Source organism: Equus asinus, chromosome 4, assembly GCF_041296235.1.
Source record: "Equus asinus isolate D_3611 breed Donkey chromosome 4, EquAss-T2T_v2, whole genome shotgun sequence".
Classification (NCBI taxonomy): domain Eukaryota; kingdom Metazoa; phylum Chordata; class Mammalia; order Perissodactyla; family Equidae; genus Equus; species Equus asinus.
Genome location: NC_091793.1, coordinates 67,822,616 through 67,844,135, shown reverse-complemented (window position 1 = coordinate 67,844,135; position 21,520 = coordinate 67,822,616). Strand labels below are relative to the sequence as shown.

Here is a 21,520-nt window from a genome sequence, read left to right as displayed (position 1 = left end):
AGATTTTATAAAACCAGGCTGCTGTGTATACTATTCTTTAATTTATTTCTCTTAGCAGTATATCCTTGTCAATAAATCTAGTGGCTGCATATTATTTTGTTAGGGTGTGCCAAACTTGATACATTGTTGAATGAATTTTTAAATTTATTATTAATATTTTATTTCTTATATTTTTATTTTTATAGTATTTATTAAAATTTTTTTATCTGTTGCTGTTCTTAAAGTTTCTTAATTTTGCTGTAAGTGATGCTGCAACGAACTTCCTTCTATCTATATTTATAGAGAGGATGAGTTCCTAAAGGTTGAATATTTTAGTCAATGTGTGTTTTTATGTGTTTGTATATATATTTTTTTAACTTAATATACTGTCTATTGCCAAATTACCCTCAAGAAAAGATGTTACAATTTACACTCTAACCATAGGGTAAAACTGCCATTTTCCCTATACTATTACCAACATTGTGTATTATCATTCTTTTTAATATTTGCCAAACTTATAGGTAAAAACATGTTTTTATGGGCATTTTACTGTATTAGAAGGAGAACGGTAGTATTATTTAGGACAATATATCCAAATATAGATATATGTTTAAAATTATACATTTCAGATATACTTGGAAGGGAAAGCCATTAAAATGCTAGTTTTGTGTTGTCTTAATGAAAATTAATGTATTTGGCTGAGAAGTGGGGGTGGATTTTCCCAGGCCAACGAGACCTAGAGGAGAGGGACTGCATTTTTTCTGCACACTGAGAGTCAGCGGAGGTGGCAGAGTTGAGCCAAGACACCATGACAATGAGCCCAGGTAGAAGCTGAAGCAAAGGCCGTCCTGTGCCCACAGCCCCCCACCCCGACCCCGTGCCCCTGGGAACACAGCCCTCAGCGTATGGATGGCTGCAGAATGAAAGACGGCGGATGAACAAACCATCTTGGACTGGCAAATACCATCAGGAGTAGAGTCACATCTGGTCTTGTTTTCACCCCTCAAGGAGGACCTGGGAGAAGAGCTGGGATTGAAGGAGTTTTACCTCCTCCTCAAGAGCTTCTGGGGACTCTACATGGCTCCTGCTTTGGCAAAAACTAAACCTGGAAATCTAATGTTTGTGAATCCATATTGCCACACCTGCTCTACACGTCCACTTTACAACCATGGTGAGACTTATGGGCTGGAAACTCATCGTCCAGGTGTGAGCAGACTGCTCCTACAGGTAAGGGTAGCATCCTGCGGCTTCAGCTGCCTTCCCTTCACCTTGGCGTTGCCCAACAGGGTTGAGCACGTCCTGAGGAGTGGGGAGAGTGGAGCCAGAGATCAGCAGTCTTTAATGTTTAATTTGCATTTATTTGCTTACTGGTGAGTTAGAACACCTTTTCCTATCTTTTTTAGCCATTTGTATTTCTTCTTTTTGAATGGCCTAATCGTGACCTCTGCCTGCTTTTTTCCAACACTTTGTTTTGAAGAAATTCAAACATGCAGCAAAGTTGAAAGAATTTTACAGTGAATACCCATCTATCTACCACCTGGATTGTACCGTTAATATTTTATTATACTTTTAGTCTGTTTGTATTTGGAATTTTGCTTTTTTATTTGTTACAGCTCTTTATGTATTAACATTAACTCTTTATTATCATACGTCCCAGCTCCTTCTTGATTGAAGGATTTCTCCAGTTTATTTACTTCCTCTCTTTCATACTTCTGCATATGTTCCTCTCTTCATCCTCTATATTGGTTCACTTTCCTGCCTATCAAAATTCAGGACCAATTGTCTGTTCAGCAATTGCAGCTGCTTCTATATCATCAGGAATTCTGTGTTTTAAGTGAAACAGTATACCAAAATGCAATAATAACCTAATCTACTCATGAGATGAGGCCTGGTCTAAGCATCAGGTGTTCTGGACTAGACTGACATTGGGCTTCACCATTTTGGGCCTGATTTCACTCATCCAGAAAATAACGAAACAGGATAAGATAGCCTTTATGCCATTTTGTGATATTAATGCAGAACAGACTGCATAATAGTGGAAGTAGCTTTTACACCAAAGTCAGACCGTAAAGTGGAAAATTTATATAGTTAAACTTTCCCTAAAAAATCCGTTAAATCACCCAAAAGTACAGTATTAGTATCTCTTGACTGACTGTTGATGGCCATCAATGTTAAGTTCATTCTGGCCATATGTATGTGCACTATTAAAGATTTAACATGATACTTCTAGTAAATCTAAACATAATTAATTGTTTCTCCAGAAACAGATTTTTTTTTCAATGAGGACAGGTGAAGTGATTGGCTTGACTTTAGGGGTCATTTTTTTTTTAAATAGGCAACATTTGGTTTCTTTTTTTTTTTTAAAGATTGGCACCTGGGCTAACAACTGTTGACAATCTTTTTTTTTCTTTTTTTCTGCTTTATCTCCCCAAATCCCCACCCTGTACACAGTTGTATATCTTAGCTGCAGGTCCCTCTAGTTGTGGGATATGGGACGCCGCCTCACCGTGGCCTGACGAGCGGTGCCATGTCCGTGCCCACGATCTGAACCCTGGGCCGCCGCAGCGGAGCGCGCGAACTTAACTACTCGGCCACGGAGCCAGCCCCTACGGGTCATTTTCAATGCAGGAAAACCCTCATATCCTACTCAGTAGAGTAAGATGCTCACCATGTGAGAGAAACCTGGGACCTGACGTCAGCTGCTGATGTGGCATGTGGATGTCTCCCATGTTGCTCCTCCTCTGGGGAATACACTCAGTGAGTGGAAAGTGGAACTGTGTCTGCAAGGGAGCTTTCAGATGTAATAGGATGCTCTATTCCCAAAGGGGCTTAAAAAATAAGCGGCTTTTCTATGTCATAGAACAAGAAGTCTAGGGCTTGAAGATTCCGGTTGGTCATTCAGGGCTGTATGTGATCTGTGTGGTTTTCTCTGCTTTCTCCTCATGAAGGCAAAATGGTTACAGCAGCTCCAGGAAACACAACCTCACGTGACAATGTCCACAGGCAGGAAGGAAGGCAAGTTTCTCTTTGAGTGTCTCTCTCCTTTTTTTTCCTGAGAGGTAAATATTTTCCTAAATTAGCCTAGCACTTTGTTATTCATTGTGTGGAGCATGAACCAGCAACATCAACAACACCTGAGAGCTTTTTGAAATGAAAAATTCAGACCCGACCCCAGACCTCCTGAATCATGGTCTTCATTTTCCGTAGCAGTTGGACCATTTTACATTCTACCAGAAATGCATAAGAGTTCCAATTTCTCCATGTTCTTGCCAAGACTTATTTTTTATTTTTTAAATTATATCCATCCTAATGGGTATAAAATGATATCTTTTGAGTTTGATTTGTATTTCCCTAGTGACTGTCATTTAGCATCTCTTTATGTGCTTACTAGCCATTCATGTATCTTTGGAAAAAACGTATATTCAGTTCATTTGCCCTTTTTAAAATAAGAGTGTTGTTTTGTTGTTGAGTTGAGTTGAAAGAGTTTTTTATTTTAGATACTAGACCCTTATCAAATATAGGATTTGCAAATATTTTCTCCCATTCTATGGGTTGTCTTTTCACTCTCTTACTAGTGTTCTTTGATATACAAAAGTTTTCTATTCTGATCAAGTCTAATTTGTCTATTTTTTCTTTTTTTGCTTGTACATTTGGTGTCTTATTTAAGAAACCAGGGCCAAAGCCAAGGTCATGAAGCTTTTCCTCTATGTTGTCTTCTAAGAGTTTTATAGTTTTAGCTCTTGTATTTTTGTTTTTGATCTATTTTAGTTAATTTTTGTATACGGTGTGAGGTAAGGGTCTAACATCATTCTCTTACGTGTGGATATCCAGTTGTCTCAGAACCACTTGTTGAAGAGGATGTTCTTTTTCCTATTGCATGTCTTGGCATCATTGTCACAAGTCAATTGGCCATAGATATATAGGTTTATTTCTGGACTCTCTATTCCAGTGGTCTACTGTGTCTGTCCTTATGCCAGTACCACACTATTTTGATTACTGTGACTTTGTAGTAACTTTTGAACTTTGGAATTCTGAGTCCCCCAACTTTGCTCTTCTTTTCCAAAATTGTTTTAGCTGTTTGAAGTCCCTCGAGCTTCTGTATGAATTTTAGGATCAGGTTTTCCATTTCTGCAAAAACAGCCATTGTGATTTTTATAGAGATTGTGTTGAATCTGTTGATCACATTGGGGAGTATTTCTATCTCAACAATATTTCCCTCCAATGCATGAACACAGGATGTCTTTTGATTTATTAATGTCTTTTAACATTTCTTTCAGCAATGTTTTGTAGTTTTTATTTAAAAGTCTTGTACCTCTTTTGTTAACTTTTTTCCTAAGTATTTTATTCTTTTTGATGCTACTGTAAATGGAATTGTTTCTTAATATTCTTTGGATTACTCATTGCTTGTGTATAGAAATATAACTCATTTTTTGATGTTAATCTCATAACCTGCAACTTCGATGAATTCATTGATTACTTCTAACAGTACTGTTGTGGATTCTTCAGGGTTTTCTACATGTAAGATCTTGTCATCTGTGACATTTCCACTTCTTTCTTTCCAATTTGCATGCCTTTAATTTCTTTTTCTTGCCTAATTTCTGTGGCTATAACTATGATGAACAGAGGTGGTAAAAGTGGGCATCCTTGTCTTGTTCCTAATCTTAGGGAAAAAAGCTTTCAGACTTTCACCATTGAACACGATGTTAGCTATGGGTTTTTCATAAATATCTTTTATTATGTTGAGGAAGTTTCCTTCTAATCCTAGTTTGAGTGTTTTATCTTGAAAGGGTATTAGATTTGTCCAATGTTTTTTTATATGCAAGCATAATTTTTTAGAGATTTGCAAACAATGCCCAGAGATCATCTTATACCTTTCCCTATTTCATCTTCAAAACATACAATAAGAAAAAGAAAAGAAAGAAACTTTCATTTTCCATTGTGATTAACTTCCATTAGCCCTTCCTACAGTCATTAATGGAAATAATGGGTGGCGTTTGGCTGGGAAAGTTTTTAAAGAAAGACAATCTGAGAATTTCCAGGTTGTCACGGACTCAGTCATGGCAGGGTAAGGGGTGGGTCTGGTTGTGGAGACTTCCATAGCCCTGTATCATTTCACCCTCGATAAAGAACACTATGATACTGGGAGTTTCACATCTTGCCAACAGAGTATAAATGTTACTCAAAAAAGACAAGGACAGGCAGCTTTTTTGACTAGATGAGTTCAGCTGTCAAATTGCTCAGGAAAAAGAAACATCTCCACTAGACCATACGGGCTTGACACAAGAGACTTGAAAAAGAAAAACAGAGAAAGCAAGAAAATCTTCCATGGCAAGAGAAAAGCAATTTGAACGGAGAGCTTCGTAACACAAAATGTGAGCTTCTTTAAAGTAGTTTAGGTCCAGTTAAGTCTTTTTGTTAGTGTTTACGATGTTCCTTTGTGCATGATTTAAACTTAATTTATTTTCAAAAAGATCTACAATAAAAAATCCAATAAGACCATAAACAAAAGAAATAGAACTACTTTATTAAACTCATTGCAAAGGAAGGGAAAAGAAGTACTACAAAAATAATTTCTGCAATTAAGAATTAAATATGAACCACAACGAGATACCCCTTCTTTCCTACTAGGATGGCTATAAAACTGGAAAATAAGTGTTGGTGAGGATGTGGAGAAGCTGTAACTCTCTTGCATTGCTGGTGAAATGCAAAATGGTGCAGCTGCTGTGGAAAACAGTTTGGTGGCTCCTTGAGAAGCTACACATGGAATTACCATATGACCCAACAATTCCACGCCTGGAGTATACCCAAAGGAATTGAAAACAGGGACTCGGTTACTCGCATACCTGTATTCACTGCAGCATTATTCACAATAGCCAAAAGTGGAAACAACCCAAGTGTCCATGAACAGATGAATAGTTAAACAAAATGTGGTTTATACATTTCAATCAAATATCATTCAGCCATAAAAAGAAATGAGATTTTGACACTACAACATTGTTCCCGCCTGAGTCCAAGCTCCCCTCACTCCCCACCGGCATCAGTAGAAGTGTCACTCAACTGACATCCTTCCTCTGATTTAGTCCCAATGCTAACCCATCATGTAACTGCTGGTAAAATAATACTCCTGGGTCTGGCCCAGTGGCGCAGTGGTTAAGTTCGCACGTTCCACTTCTCGGCGGCCCGGGGTTCACCAGTTTGGATCCTGGGTGCGGACATGGCACCACTTGGCACGCCGTGCTATGGTAGGCGTCCCATATATAAAGTAGAGGAAGATGGGCACGGATATTAGCTCAGGGCCAGTCTTCCTCAGCAAAAAGAAGAGGACTGGCAGCAGTTAGCTCAGGGCTAATCTTCCTCAAAAAAATAATAATAATAATAATAATACTCCTAACCACACAAACTCAGGAGGGGGGAAGGATGGTGACACGTGGCGTGGCAGCCTCTCTCAAACTCCCATCATAAGGTGCCAACACCCAGGAGGAGGAAAGTGTAATTACAACGGAACAGTCAAAAGTTCATAAAACAGCTACACGTGTGGTGAAACTTGAGTCACTGGTTTCCTTTACAACAAAGCAAAAAACAGTGAATTTTGTTAAATAAAATCCAAAGTAATTTTCAACCACTGGCATTAAGTATTACTATGAAATCTCTGCCCGCAAGACTCCAACAATTAAACAGTGTCACCTATACCTAAAACATGCCTCACTATGTCCATCTTCCACACCAATACACCTAATGGTTCCTCACTGCTTGTGGGATGGAGGGTGGAGGCTTATCTGTGGCAGCTTCCCCAGCAGCCAGGGGAACAAGTCCTTCAGTCCTGAAGGGGGATCTGGGTGTCAACTCTGATGGCCGAGAAGTGAGGAAAGAAAGGGGGAGAATGGAGGGAGAAGAGGAAAGAAGGGGGAGTTCATCGTGTTAACCTGCCGAGTCTCACTTGGAGCAGAATGTGACAAGGTAGTCACTCTCTCATGAGGGAGGGGAGCTGCAAGGAGGTGAGAGGACCACTGTGCAGAGCAGTGCAGTACCTTGATGGAAGGGCCCTCCGCTGGCCACTGGTGGAGCTGCCATTTGCACCCAAGGGTGTTCTCCTTCCTTCTCCACTCAGTTGGCAGACAGAACCTCCTGTCATATCATTGTCCAGGAAGTATCTGGAAATACCAAAGGAAAAGTGGGAGCAAAACAAAGAATGAAAGCCTTGAAAGTCCTCTGCTTTCTCTGTAACCCTCAGAGACAGAAAGAAAAATTTCATAGAAAGAAAAGCATCCAGCGTGCAAACTGTGTTCTTAAAGGCAAAAGTTAAGTTTGCCTGAAGTACGAGTACCCGGAGACCGACTTTCTGCACAGCCCAGGAAAAAACTCGGACTTCGCAAGATAAAAGAGTGTGCCTGGAATGTTCCGGAATGAGAAATTATAAACATCAAAGAAAGCCCACAGAGGTGATGTGACAGTGACTGTCCTACCACTCACAGGACATCAAATTCCAGTGAAGAGAAAGATCAAAACGGGAGAAAGGCAGGGAGGAGAGAGCGGGGGCAGAGGTGAGCCCCGCCGGCCAGCTGGGCAGCTGGAAAGTCCTGCTCCCCGCTGCCAACTTCTGAAGCTCATGTAGCGGCCAGTCACCACGCCAGGGCAATAGGAAGGACCCAGGCAGTTCCTGCAGCTCAAGAATCTGAATTCACCTCAGAACCGCCCCCCACTGGGAGGAACCAAAGACTGGGGCTTCCGGAAACCATAATACTTTCTGCCCCCAAGGATCTTGGGCAGAATCGGAGCTTCATTTAGGAGGGTGAGGTGGGACAGTGAGTGAGGGGTTTTTCTTAGAATCTATACTTAAACTCATGCCTTTTTCAAAATATTTCATGCTTTTCTTGAAAACTTTAAAGTTAAAACTCACCAACAAGCAACAAATTGGTAGGCTATTTCTTTATGGCTTTATCATCCTATGCTTACATTTAACCTCTACATTAAACTTACCAAGTATCATCTTTTCTTGATCTATTTTCTAATCTATTCTTCTCTTAATGAGGTATTTCCTAACTGACCTTTCCCATTTAAGAGCCTTGGCGTTCTTGGATTCATTCTGTCTCTTAAGCACTTTTCTCTTTTGCTCCTCTGGAGTTAGAAATTGCAAATACTGGTCAGTCTAGGGCTCAGGGTTCAGTTACAGGATCTGGGGCTAAATCCTCGGGTCCTTGCAGCTCAGAGCAGGTGCAGGATCTCGGTTAGCCTGCAAGGGGGGAGGGGCTCCTTCCAGATCTCATTACAGCCCTCCTCATGTTTCCTTCCTGTGAACTGATTAAAATGCAGAACAAGTCAGTCTGCTGAGACACACACTCTTCCCTGCTCCCCCTCCTCTGGCCCACCTTATTCTGCTTCTATCCACCTTTCTGATGGGCGGCCAAGAAGTGGCAAGATGAGCCAGAGGGACTGAGACTGGGGAGGGAACAGAGCAAGGAGCCTGGAGATCAGTGAACTGTGCAGAGCCTTCAGCCGCCCACCTCCGAGCCACCCCGGGATGTGCCCTGTTTGTGCAGGGGCCCGGTGACTATTGAGTGGTCTTTATTATCATCATTGATGCTGGAGAACTTTCAGCTCCAACTACCTATTGGACAAATGCTCTTGGGTGTCTGGTGAGCATCTCTAACCAAAGGACCAGAAGCAAACTCGTGCACTCCCTCTCTCTTGCCCCTCCCAAATCTCCTCCATCTAAGTCCATGAGCTCCGTTCTTCTGGCGTCTGAGCCCCAAACCCTTTGCGTCGTTCTTGATTCCTCTCCCTCACATACCGCACATCAACATCAATGGGCAAATCCTGATGGCTCTACCTTCAAAGTATTCCAGAATTGGACCACTTCTCACCAGCTCCAGTCCTGCCACCCTGGCCCGAGCTGCACCTATCACTGACTGCTGTACAAAAGGAATCGTTGGTTCAGTCATTGTTGATCCCCCAACTAGAATGCACGTTCCAAGAAGGCAAGGACATTAACCATTTTGTTTGTTCCTACCTCACCTGCACAGAGAAGATGTTGACACATAGTAAGTATTCAATTAATATTTGTTGGATGAATGTTCAATATTTTGTTACTTAACCTCAAAATATGTTTGGTAAATAGTTCATATACCTCCTGATTATTATTCTTTTTCAAAATTGACTTTGTTATCCTTACGCATTTCTAATTCAGATGAACTTTAAAGGAGTCATCTTGTCAAGCTTCACTGAAATCCTGTTGGCGTTTTGATTAGAATTACTTTTGTGGACTTCCACATTGGTTTGGGAAGACACGGCCTCTTGACCCAGTCACGTCTCCCTCTCCTACAACACTGCCTGTCTCTCCATTTCTTCAGGTCTTTTACATCCTTTGATCTAGTTTTAGAGTTTCCTTTATGTCAATCTTGCACTTTCCTTGCATTACTGAGAAGAATTCTATCGGTCATGGTACATTTTTTCTTTTAATTCAGCAGTGAATTCACTATGCTAATATTTAACCTAAGATATATGCACGTCAGGATCATAAAAAAAAGGCAGGAAGATCTTTATCTTTGCTAAGTTGTGGAACAGTTTCTATTACACAGGGATTGTATCTTCCTTGAAAGTTTAGTAGAACTTCCAGTCTTATAAGACCGGGCCTGCTGTCTTTTGAGGTATAGAGCTTTGACTATCTTTTCAATCGTTGTTTTGTTTTGTACATATTTTAACAGACTTTGTATCTCAGAGCAGTTTTAGGTTCACGGCAAAAATTGAGTGGAAAGTACAGATACCCTGTATATATCCGCCCTCCCCCCACGCGCACACACAGCATACCCCACTGTCAACATCCTGGCACCAGAGTAGTATATTTGTTACAATTGATGAACCTGCATTAACACATCACTATCGCCCAAAGTCCACAGTTTCCATTAGGGTCTCTCTTGGTGTTGTACACTCTATGGGTTTTGACAAACATATAATGACACGTATCCACCATTATATTATCATACAGAGTCTTTTCAGTGCCCTAAAAATCCTCTATGCTCTATCTATTCATCCTTCCCTCTCTCTTATCTCCTGGATGTCTCCTGGAAACCACTGGTCTTTTTACTGCCTCCAAAGTTTTGCCTTTTCCAGAAAGTCGTATCATTGAAATTATACAATATGTGGCCTTTTCAGATTGGCTTATTTCACTTCAAATATGCATTAACTGTTTCTCCATGTCTGTTCATGGCTTAATAGCCCAGTTCATTTAGCACTGAATAATATTCCATTATCTGCATGCACCACATTCATTTATGCATTCACCTACTGAACGACATCTTGGTTGCTTCCAAGTTTGGGCAATTATGAATAAAGCTGCTATAAACATTCGTGCACAGGTTTTGGGTAGACATAAATTTTCAACTCATTTGAGTAAAACCAAGGAATGTGATTGCTGGATCATACCGTAAGAGTATGTTTAGTTTTGCAAGAAAACACCCAACTGTCTTCCAAAGTGGCTATACCATTTTGCATTCCCATCAGCAGTGAATGAGAGCTCCTGTTGCTCTGCATCCTCGCCAGCATTTGGTGTTCTCAGGGTTCTGGATTTTGGCCATTCTAATCGGTGTGTAGTGGGATCTCATTGATGTTTTAATTTGCATTTCCATGATGACACACGACATGGAGCATTTCTCACATGCTTAATTGCTGTTTGTACATCTTCTTCAGTGACGTGTCTGTTTAGATCTTTTATCCATTTTTAATTAAGTTGTTTATTTTTTATTGTTGAGTTTTAAGAGTTCTTTTTATATTTTGGATAATAGACCTTATCAGATACGTCTTTTGCAAATATTTTTCTTTCATTCTATGGCTTGTTTTCTCATTCTCTGAATAATTTATGTTTTCCTAGAAAATAATTTCAATTCTTTTGGTACAAGTGTTTACTCATGTCCTTTGTATCTGCACTAAATTCACCTTCTTGGGTGTCTGCTCCACACACAGCTGTTTGCTGGACGTTCACTGGTTAAGTACCCAGGTTAATTCCCAAGAACATGCACATTCTCCATGGGGGAGCTACCCTTCACCAGGATGCAGCAACACTATGCTTTGGGTGGGATTCACACACATCCAGCATCTGGATTAGTCCAATCAATGTAACTAATATGCCCACTGAAGTTTGGGGCCAATAGTCCCTGCTGCTGGCAGCCACATTGGGATCAAAAGGAAACCAGCCTGAGGATAAAATTTACAGAGAAGGGCAGAGCTGAGAGTGTGGCAGAAAAAGCGAGCTGGAGCCCTGAGCAAACCATGCCTGAAGGCTGTCTGACTCAAGAATCTTTAGTTTTTGCCAGCTCTTTTATTTTAATTTTTGGTAATTAAGTAATTTTTTTATTTTTAAACTTTCAGACTTTCAGAAAAGTTACGAAAATAGCACAGAAAACTTCTTCATACTCTACAGATTCTCCAATTGTTAGCATTTTACTCCACTTCTCTCTCTCTCTTTCTCTGCCCATAACCTCTAAATACCCTAGTGTGTAGCTTGTCAGTCTCCTACGTTAGAATGATTCCTCCAATCAAGAAATGAACATTGATACCAATCTCCCATCCAGTCCGTAGATCTCCTTCAAATTTCACCAACTATCCCACGAATCGCTTTTTCTGTTTGGCCCAGGATCCTGTTCGAGATCACACGTTGTGTTTATTGTCCCGTCTCCTCGGTCTCCTTCCATCCAGAACGGTTCCTCAGCTGTTCCCTGTCTCCCCTGCCTTGAGAGTTTTAAGAGTACCGGACTTTCACTCCACAGGATGATCTCAACCTCAGGCCACTCGGGGTGTGCACACGTGCAGACCCGGCACTACGTTCTTGGAATTAACTACAGAGACGCCTGCTGAGCTCTTCTCCGTGCATCGCACCAGGAGGCCCACTATGTCCGCATCCCACCCCTCATCATCTGGTCAGCCTGGTGTCCGCCTGGTTTCTCCACAACAAAGCCATGGTTTTCCCTCTGGATTTGATTAGCACTTTGTGGGGAGGTAGCCCGATATTATGCCAATATTCTGCTCTTCATCAAACTTTCACCCACCAACCACAGGGTCCACTGATGGCTCCTGCCTGTGTCAGCCACCACTGTGATGGGCACCAGCTGGTGATTATCTATTTCCACCAGCCCTTCTCCCTTCATTAGCTGCATTCTCTTGTAAGGAAGACCTTCCCCTGCCCCGACCATTGCTCACATGTGCATTTATTTGCTTGTATCCATATGGACTCACGGATTCCTAGTTTATTCCATCAGTTATATTCTGAAGGTTGTGTGCTAGCTATGCTCACTGCTACTGGGGTATCATTGCTCCTCATTTCTCAGTGAACACGTGCATCCATCACTACGCACATACACACGTATCTATAACTATTTCCCACGTATCTATAACTATTTCCGTTAACTATCTGGGTAAACGCAATCGAAAGCCCAGAAGCTCTGTGATGCTTCCACCTCCACCCAACCCCCAGGGCTCTTACCAGCCTTCTCTTGTCTCAGGTTTCGAATCCCCTCCTCAGAGAGTGAGAAAACTGGTTCCCATTCCCTTGTCGTATTTACTTCTCTGCTCAATTAACTCAATCAATTAGCTCAGTGTCACTAATCTTCCGGCCACTCCAGCCGCCTCCACACCCTGCCCCCTCCGTCCCAGTTCCTTGCAGCCTGGGAATGGCCATGCCAACGCCTCCACAAGGCACCCACTCCCCTCGCCCCAACCCTGCTCCCTCAGGTCAGACTCTCCACGCTGGGAGGGGCCGCAAAGGAAAGATGGAAAGAACAGAAGGATATGAAGGGAAGCTTCCTCTTTCAAAAGCAGTTTTAGGATGGGTTTCTGTTACAGGATAAGCCCTCATATCTGACTCTACTGGGACTAGTAATTGGGCCATTTTCAAAGAATTACTTCAAGTCGAGATCCATAAAACATGTTTCAAAAACCACATGCATGTCTGTCCTCCTTAAACCTTGTTTTCCTTCCAAAGCACAGACGCACCTTGGTTTTCCAAAACTTTGATGGATTTCTTCAGTGCGGGTCACCTTTCATGGGTAAACCACAGCTACAGGACATTGTCCACAATTTCCAGTCTCAGTGTCCTTAGAGTCATCCTCAAAGATGTTTACAAAGCTCTCTGAACGCAAAATTATTCTTAATTTGTGTGCTGACGCCCCCCCCATCCAACTTTATACAACTCACTTGCCCTTACCCGATTTAAGAGCAATTGTTTATAGTGACTTGCGTTTATTGGGTCTTTCCCTAATTTTTAAAATTTAGCCTAATTTTCATGGTAATAAACTTTCCTTTCACTCTTATTTCACTGATCTATACACTATTTAATTGCTTACAATAATAAGTAAAAGCGGCACAAACTGGTTTAGAACCAGATACAACTGACTGACAAGCAGACACCTCAGCTGGTGAGAGCAGAAGTGATGATGTTCTAGAGCAGTCTAGTCCAGGACACTTTCTCTGTACAGGCCATGTGGTAAATGTTTGCAGCTTTTGCGGGCCATGGGGTCTCTGTAACAATTACTTAACTCTGCTGCTGCGGTGAGAAAGCAGCCACAGACAGTACGGAAGTGGATGAGCATGGCTGTGTCCCAAGAAAACTGTTTGCAAAGACAGGCGGCCGGCCAAATCTGGCCTGTGGCCATTGTTTGCTGCCCCTGTTGTGAGGAGCAGCCTCTTAGCTGCGGGCGGGCGTCCGTCAGCAGGTCGGGGGCGGGGAGCATCAGCAGGTCAGGAGACCTGAGTTAAGGGGACGTCTGCTGCCTTGACCGAGAGCTTCCCAGCACCCCGGCCAGGATCAGCGCCTGGCAGCAGCCCACAGACCTTCCTGCGCTCAAACCCCAGGCGGCTCCTCGGCACTTTCCTGAGGACAGGCCATCTTTTGTTGTACTTTAAGGAAATCTTTTATTATGGGAATGTTCAAACACACAGACAAGTTGAGAGGACAGTAATGAGCCTGAAACCTCTGCTAAGCCGGGACACTGTATTGGGAGGCAGCCCGTGGAGTCACGCCCTCGGAGTCACGCCCAAGAGTCATGCCAAAGAGTCCCGCACTGCAGGTGAGGGCATGAGGGCGGGCCGCTGAGAGAACTGGCCCAAGGTCTGGGGGCAGCGGGGTTGCAGGGTGGCCTGTCTGGGTGGGCTGCTGAGAGGACCCACTGCTGAGCTTTCCAGGGACACCTGACCCCTTCCACCTGCTTCCCCTCCCCAGGCCTTTCCTGTCTCCTTTCTTCTTACCCTTAGCAAACACAAAAGGCCAAGCACACACCCTGGCCCTTCAAGCAAAGGTCTGCGAGGTGGCCGTCAAGTGCAGTGGCCAAGAGGGCGCCTCCCAAGACAGACCCCCCGGCCGAACCCCAGCCTCCTACTGTCGACGGGGCCTCCACTGCCTCATCTGGGAAAGGGGATGGGGATCAATTCTGCCTCAGAGGAGTGCTGAGAGGATTAAAGGGTAGGAAAATAAATGTGAAGCACTTAGAACAGGTGCTGGCACATCTTAAATACCTAATAACGTTACTAAAATGAGATAATGATACCGAAAGACTCCATACACTGGCAGCTGGTAGTAACAACATCTGGGTCTGAATATATGCAACTACTGTCACAGAGAGTGGGCTACAGCAGGGAGGAGATCTGGCTCCTGGCCCAACTCGTAACCAGCTTTGTGACCATGGGTCAGTCACTGTCCCTCTCCGGGCCTCCAAGTTTACATCCATAACAGAAGGAGCTTGAACCATCTATCCCTTTTATGTCACTTTAGTCTGAAACCTGGAATCTGTAGCAAGAAGTTCCCACCCTACCGAGGGACTCCTCAGGCCCTTGGGCTTGTTTTTCATTAACCTAACCAGCCGTCAGGAATGCAACCGCTTACAGGTCAAACATGGCAGTGGCTCCCCTCCAAGGTCCCCAGTCTGGTCCCCACACCCGCCTCCAGGGGCAGGTCTCCAGTTCACTCACCACAGGCCATTCTCTGGCCCGGGTGACTTAGATGGGACGGCTGCCCCTGCAGTTCAGCCGACTGTTAGCTGGACAGTTCCCAGGGCACTCAAGGGGCCTGGAGAAGCCACCAGCAGCTGAGAGGAGGGCAGCCACATCTTCCCCAAGAGAGGTGCAGGGTGGGGCGCCCCCAACCAGGGAGCCGGCCCCTTTCACCTGAGTCTCCTCCCTCCCTCCAGACTCGAGATTCTAGAGCTCCTGGGTCACCCAAGGCTCCAGGTGCTCCAGAATCCAGAAGTTAGTCTGCAGCCCTGGTCCTAAACACACAAGGGTCTCCTCTGAGCCCTCCACTGACGGCCCTCCTCTGGGGGATGCTTGACTTCTGCTCTTGACCTCCTGAAATAAGACGATGGTGCTAACCACACGGCAAGTGCTTGGCTAAACATGTCAAATGTCAAAATGCCAGGAATTAAGAGATCCGGACTTTTGTCTTCTCTGTCACCAGCCAGGGGCACGAGCCAGTGGGGTAATGACGGTGGGCCCCAGCTTCCCCAAGGGGCTTGCATCTTTAAGATCCTTGCCAGATCTCCCAGATGAGTCCATGATCTGCCAAAGAGTGAGGCCCAGAGACCAGAGCACATTGGATGATGGACCAGCCTGTCACCCACCCATCCACCAAGTGTGTCCCCAACACTCCACTGCCCATCCATACCCCTGCGCAGTCTTCAGTACATCCTCTCGGTGCAGTACCACTTCCAAGAGCTCAAGCCGTGCACTAGGCAGACAGCTGGGCAGAGCTCGGTCCCACATGATCGTGGGTGAGCAGGAAGCACCTGAGGCCCACAGAACAGAGCCTCTATCTGTGTCATCCCAGGCCATGGGAGTGACTGTGGGTGGGGCTCAGCCCTCCCCGAACAGGGGCCAGCACAGGGTCAGCCTCATCTTGGGAGTCTGAGAATGTCGCCCAGCTAAACCTGGGAGGCTGTCCCTGAAGAAAGGTCCAAGACAGTTTTATGAGTCTGGCTTGAACGTCCTCTAGAAACACACATTCACCTCAAATCCCCTGAACCGGGCTCTACTTGCGTCGTCACCTCTGGTTAGTGAACAGGTCATCCCGGCCACCAGCCCTCAAGGTGTAGAAAGCTCGTCACCAGCTGCACCTCGCTGAACACTCAGTGACCATCTCTCTCTCCCAAGGTCTCTGCCATAAAAACTGCGTGGTTCTCCTCGATGTCCCCTTTACCACTGCGTCCTCCAACCATCAATACCAGCCCCTTAGGCAACAAACTCCACATTTACCTTTAGGCAAATAACTGACATCCTAGCGCACAGACCCGCTCTTTGCCTCACTCTTTCCACCCAGAGATGCAGGATCCAGTAGTTACAAGAGTCACATGCGCTTGGATTTGAATCCACTGCAGGACCCTGGACTAGGGACACACACCTGAGCCTCGGTTTCCTCATCTGCAGAGTGGGAATGGGAGTAGTGTCTCTCTTATGGGGTTATTATGACAACCGAAGAGATAAGTTAATAAAAAGTAATAAAAAAGATAATAAAAAACTAATTTGCACAATGCCTGGCTTCACACATTTTATTTGTTATTGTACTTATTACTTCTTCCCTTGTATTCATCCAAGTAGTGAAGTAAACAGAACAGCTTAAATTACGCTTCCAGTAACCTATATTTGTAGAATGATGTATTTCTCGAGTCACACATTAATTCAAGGCTTCATTAAGTAGCCCCGTGCCTTGGGCAACGGATTACTTATAAGTAGTACAATATTTAGTGGCTCCTTAGTGATGCAGTCAGCCATTATTAACGAGCCAGGACTTAGAATCAGAATGAAGTGTAAACACACGCAGACATCCACTCATGCCCCCATGTGCGTACACACATGTGCTCACGCTGAATAACAGAGGAAGATACCCCCAAAGCCGGTGCCACAGGCTAATCCTATAATTATTTTTGGAAAAAGAAGATCAGAATGAAAGAGGAAGGACACCGAAGTTTCCTTTCATCAAAGAATGCACAGAACATATTCCAAATGTTGTTTAATGGGCTCATCGTCACTGACACCTACTTAATGCCAAAGCATCGTTCCAGGACACCCTCTTGCAAGCTATCAGCCCCCAGGGATAACTGACTGAGTCTTTCACTCGGCAAAGGAATTAGTAAACTTCCCAAAGCTAATTTAATCACAGGGGTAAGTCAGGTGGAAAGGAGATCGTCGTAATTTAGAACACTCGAGGGATAATCCAGGCTTTCATCTGTGTGTGTCTGTGTGTGTGGCCATGGACGGGCTACGGAGGACAGGGTCAGTAGAAGAGATGGTCAAAGAGAGGTTGTCAACACAGCCGTGTGAACAGTACCTGACACCGTGGAAAAGCCTCGAACAATCAAGGGCTTTGAAGATGCTCTAGGTGCTCAAATTGTGTCTGGGCTAAAGCTACTTACACTATTTTTTTTCCCGACTAAAAATAGAGGACTCTGTCACGCTAAGGTCTCCAGGAATGGTGAGAAACATGGTTATTCCTGGTCTTCAAGCCCCTGGCAGCCCTCTGAGCCCCAGACCTCGCCCTGCATCCCCCCGCCCAGCCCCTCACACACCAGCATCTCCAGGAGGCTCGGACTCCGACCACCTGTCAGAGACGCAACAGGCTGGGCCACCGCGAACCATGCACTGGCTTTCAAGCACAGAGTCTGTTCCCTGGGGCCACGAGGATGTGACTGCTTGGCTTTCTGTGAGCACACGGCTTGGGGTGTCTCCACCGGAAAGAGAATGTTGATCCCTGTCATGCCGGTTGTAGCCCCTGAGTAATTCTTATCACTCTTTCTACTTCTCAGTGATTTCCAAAATCACAGAACTTCACAGCTGGCATAAACCTTAGAGACCACGAGGTCAAACTGGACAGCCTGGGAAGCCGAGGTGTAGAGAGGAAACAAAGGCCCTGGCACGGGCAGCCCCGGTGACCTGCAGCGCCGAGGCCGGTCTCCCCCACCTTGTCCTGACCGTCTCGGCTGGTCCTGGAGCCCATTCCTTCTCCATCACACCACACGTCCACCTCTGTGTCCGGTGACCCAGAGTCAGCAAGACATCCCAGCCCCTCGCTCTGCATTGCCAAAGACACTGAGCGAACTCAGCAAAACCTGGAAGCAGCAGAGCCGAAGCACGCAGGCTGTCGGTGCTGCAGGTGCTCAGCGCATCCTTGAATTGTTTCCATTCTGCTTTGTGGGATGAGGCGGCAAGTGACGAAACTCCAGCTGATGCTCCTGGACAGCAGCCCCACACTGTGTCCAGCTGCACCTTGGTCCAAGCTCTCCCGTCACCTGCCCCCCAGAGGGTGGTCAGAGAACTGGACCCTCATGCACCTGCTTTCTCTGCCCAGTGTGTTCCAGGACACACAGTGACACTGGTGGCATTAGCACTCCCCCACCCTCCTCGAAATAGGTGGCTTCCCCTTTAACCGTGTTGGTAAATAAAGCAGCGGGGGCAATAATCATAATCCCTGATTATTGCCTTGGGGCCCGCCGAGGCCTGGGAAGAGCGTTCGCAGGGGCCACACCTGTGCCGGGTGAGGTGTGGGCGCAGGAGAAGGGGAGGCCTGGGCTGTGGATGTGTTAGAAACACCGAGCTTCTTCCTGGTTTGCCCTGTGACTCTCCAAGCACGGATTTTAAGGGCCTCACTTTCCACAGACCCAAAGTACTACAGGGCTGCTAGGGCCAGAGGAACAGCTACAGACTCTGGCCCTGGGGTCCCCCGGGCGTCTCCATGGGAACAGGCTGCTCTGCGTGAGGCCCCACAGGCAGCAGGACTTTCTATCTCAGACACCACCTGATGCTGTGCACGGAGTGGTTGGTCAAGAGCACACAGTGACATGCCAGCTGGACACGGGATACAGGGATGAGAGGTCCTCCTCACAGCCAGCGGCCCTGCCTCCCACAGCCTCTGCTCCCCACCAGATGTTGCCACTACCCACTCAGGAAGGGGCACGGTGTTTGCTGAGCACCAGCCACGTGCACCCCAGGGCGAGGGGCTTCGACCCCAGGGACCCTGTGCCCATCTCACAAGGCTGGGATGGATGCCTCCTCTCTCAGATGAGATGGGGCTCGGGGGCAACTGAGAGCACAGCTAGCAGGGGCAGGGCTGGGAGATGCGGTGGGCTTTGTAAAGATGGAGAGCTGGACAGGACCTCAGCCATGCCTGTCTGTCAGGAAGGCTTTGCTGCATGAGACTCGGGGACACAGGGTGGGTTGGAGAGCAAGTGAGATCAGGATAGAGACACACAGAGAGAGAGCATCTGGAAGTGTCAGAAGTTACAAGTTAGAAACAGCAGGATGATGGAGAGAGGCAGGGTGGTGGAACACTGCAGGGAGTGGAAGGATGCTGGCTTCAGAGCCGGACATCCTGGGCTTAGATCAGACTGGCGTAACCTGGGGTCATTAACTTCACCCCTCTGAGCCTCATTTACTCCTCTGTAAAACAGAACAGTATAAATACCCGTGTCACAAGCTGATCAGCAAGAGTAAGTGAATAAATGTACAGGCAGGTGCTCAGGACACAGCTGATGGTCCATCAATGCTTGTTCCCTTCCGGTGGAGCAGAAGAAGTCTGGCCATCCTCACTTCTCAAAACTAAGTGTTAGGTCCATGTTCCTGCCGAGGGCCCTTCCACTTCCCCAGCGGTGCCCCCAGACCATCCCTCCAAGGGCCATTATGCTGCAGACGGCTCGTCTGCATGCCCAGGTTGGAAACTGATCAGCTCAGGAATGGAATGTGCCGGCCCCACCAATTTGATTTTCAAATCACGTCCCTCTGTGCAGGAACCACCCTCAAGAGCAGAGCCCGGCCAGCCCCTGGTTACAGTGGGCCCCGAGGGCCAAGCTGATGATTACAGGACATGGAGACTAGAGGGAAGGAAGGGGCATGCCCCATGCTGTGCCACATGCCATCCTCCCAGGATGTGCATTTCTGCAAACCAAATTAAGATGCCGCGGGACGGGCCGTGGAGAGAAGTCAGGAGACAAAGGGGCTGGGTGTAGGGAGAGGGAAGGACTCCTGCTCTGGGGGCCAGATGTTGTGGGTGGTGGTGGAGTCTAGATCCCTGTTTCTTAGCCAAGTTGGCCATCTCAGGCTTCCGTCCAGGGTAAAGAGCTGGGCCCACCAGCAGTCTCTTTCCCAACGAGGCCAGAAGAGGGCGCCAGGAGCCTGGCAGAGACGTTCCTAGCTGCGTGGACGTGGGCGCTGCTCTCTCCCATCAGCCCAGCTTCCCAGTGACGCTCTCCCCAGCCAGTCTCATCTGTAGACAGAATAGGCAGCCACCTGGCTGGGGCGACCTCAGAGTGTGCTCCTGGCTACCCTGCACACACCTTCCTCTCAGATCAGAAGCCCTTTCCGAGAGGGCAGGTCTAAATTTCCAGCTCCTCTCAGGAAGGGAAACATAGGAACTTGCATGCATTTGGAAGAAACTGTGAGGAGGATGCAGTCCCTTGCCTGACATCATCTGCTGGTGAACGACACGGCCTGGGTTGAACCCTGGGCAGCCTGACTTCAAAGCCAGCTCTTTCCAAGGCTGCTGTTCTGTCTGACTAGGACTGGTGAGTCTTAGACACGAGAGGCACCCCTGGAGACAGGGTAGACCTTCCAAGGGGAAGTGGTGGGACTTCTGCCGCCCAGGCCCACCCCCTGTTCCCCCACAGCCAGCCAGGGTGCTGGCCCCTCTCGGAGCAGGTCCCTCCGCCCACACCCTTCTCTCCAGAGGCCACCCTGTAACAAAAGGGCAAAACCTTGCTGACAACCCCCCCCCCCCCCCCGCTCCTGATCGAGGAAAGCCTCTTTGAACACACTTGCCCTCCTCTCCATTCAGAGGCTTCTTAAAAGTGAAATCCATCCTGGAACAAAGGAAAAGTTCAAACAAACTGCAGAACACTGCACGCCATGGATGCAGGGTTAGAATTAATATTGGAAACCAGGATCGTGATGCTACTGTCAAAGTTCCTTAAGAGCGAACCTGGAGGCCCCAGGATTTGGGTGACAAAAGTGACAACTCCACACACAGCATGCTAGGACAGGAAATCAAAGGACTGCTCCAAAAAAGGCCCCAGGTGTCAGCACTGAGGGCGGGAATGGGGTCCAGGATCCTGGGGAAGTCTCTCTCCAGGGAGCCCAGGGAACTGGGTCTCAGGTGGACGCAAAAGGAGTTCTCTGAGGTGGACACCTGCCTCCCGCATGGAGGGTGCAATGTGGGGGTAACCATCACCCCGGTTTACAGATGCGGCAATGGAGAGGCAGAGATAAGGGACTTGCCTGGAGTCACACAGGAGGAAGGCTGCGGCTTCTAAGCTGATGCTCTGACTCTGCACCCGGGGCGCACACACTGGGCAGGGTCGGGAGAAGAGCCGCTTTCCCAGCTCCACTGTTACAGTAGTTTCCTGTGGCGGCTGCAACGAATTGTCACAAACCCACTGGCTTCAAACAAACAAGCAGATCATCCGACAGCCTGTGGAAGTCTCCTGGGCTGAAACCAGGGATCCGCAGAGCCGCGCTCCTCCCAAGGCTCTAGAGGAGCAGCCGTGTCCTGGCCTTTTCCAGCCTCTAGAGCGCTCCCACC

At 46.5% G+C, this 21,520-nt stretch overlaps 1 protein-coding gene across 14 annotated transcripts in view; it reads right to left on the bottom strand.

Moving 5' to 3' along the window:
* LOC106829139 (coiled-coil domain-containing protein 93-like) overlaps window positions 1–21,520 on the bottom strand; it is a 154,007-nt gene that overhangs the window by 87,361 nt on the left and 45,126 nt on the right. For 7 of the 14 annotated variants that reach the window (XM_070507406.1, XM_070507405.1, XM_070507404.1 and 4 more), the window contains one exon: window positions 7,008–7,130. The exons of the other annotated variants lie outside the window; for them this stretch is intronic. In XM_070507406.1, the coding sequence (XP_070363507.1) occupies window positions 7,008–7,111 (104 nt within the window). In that variant the 5' untranslated portion in view covers window positions 7,112–7,130. Of the gene's footprint in view, window positions 1–7,007; window positions 7,131–21,520 lie in introns of those variants that run through there. 14 annotated transcript variants of the gene reach the window in all.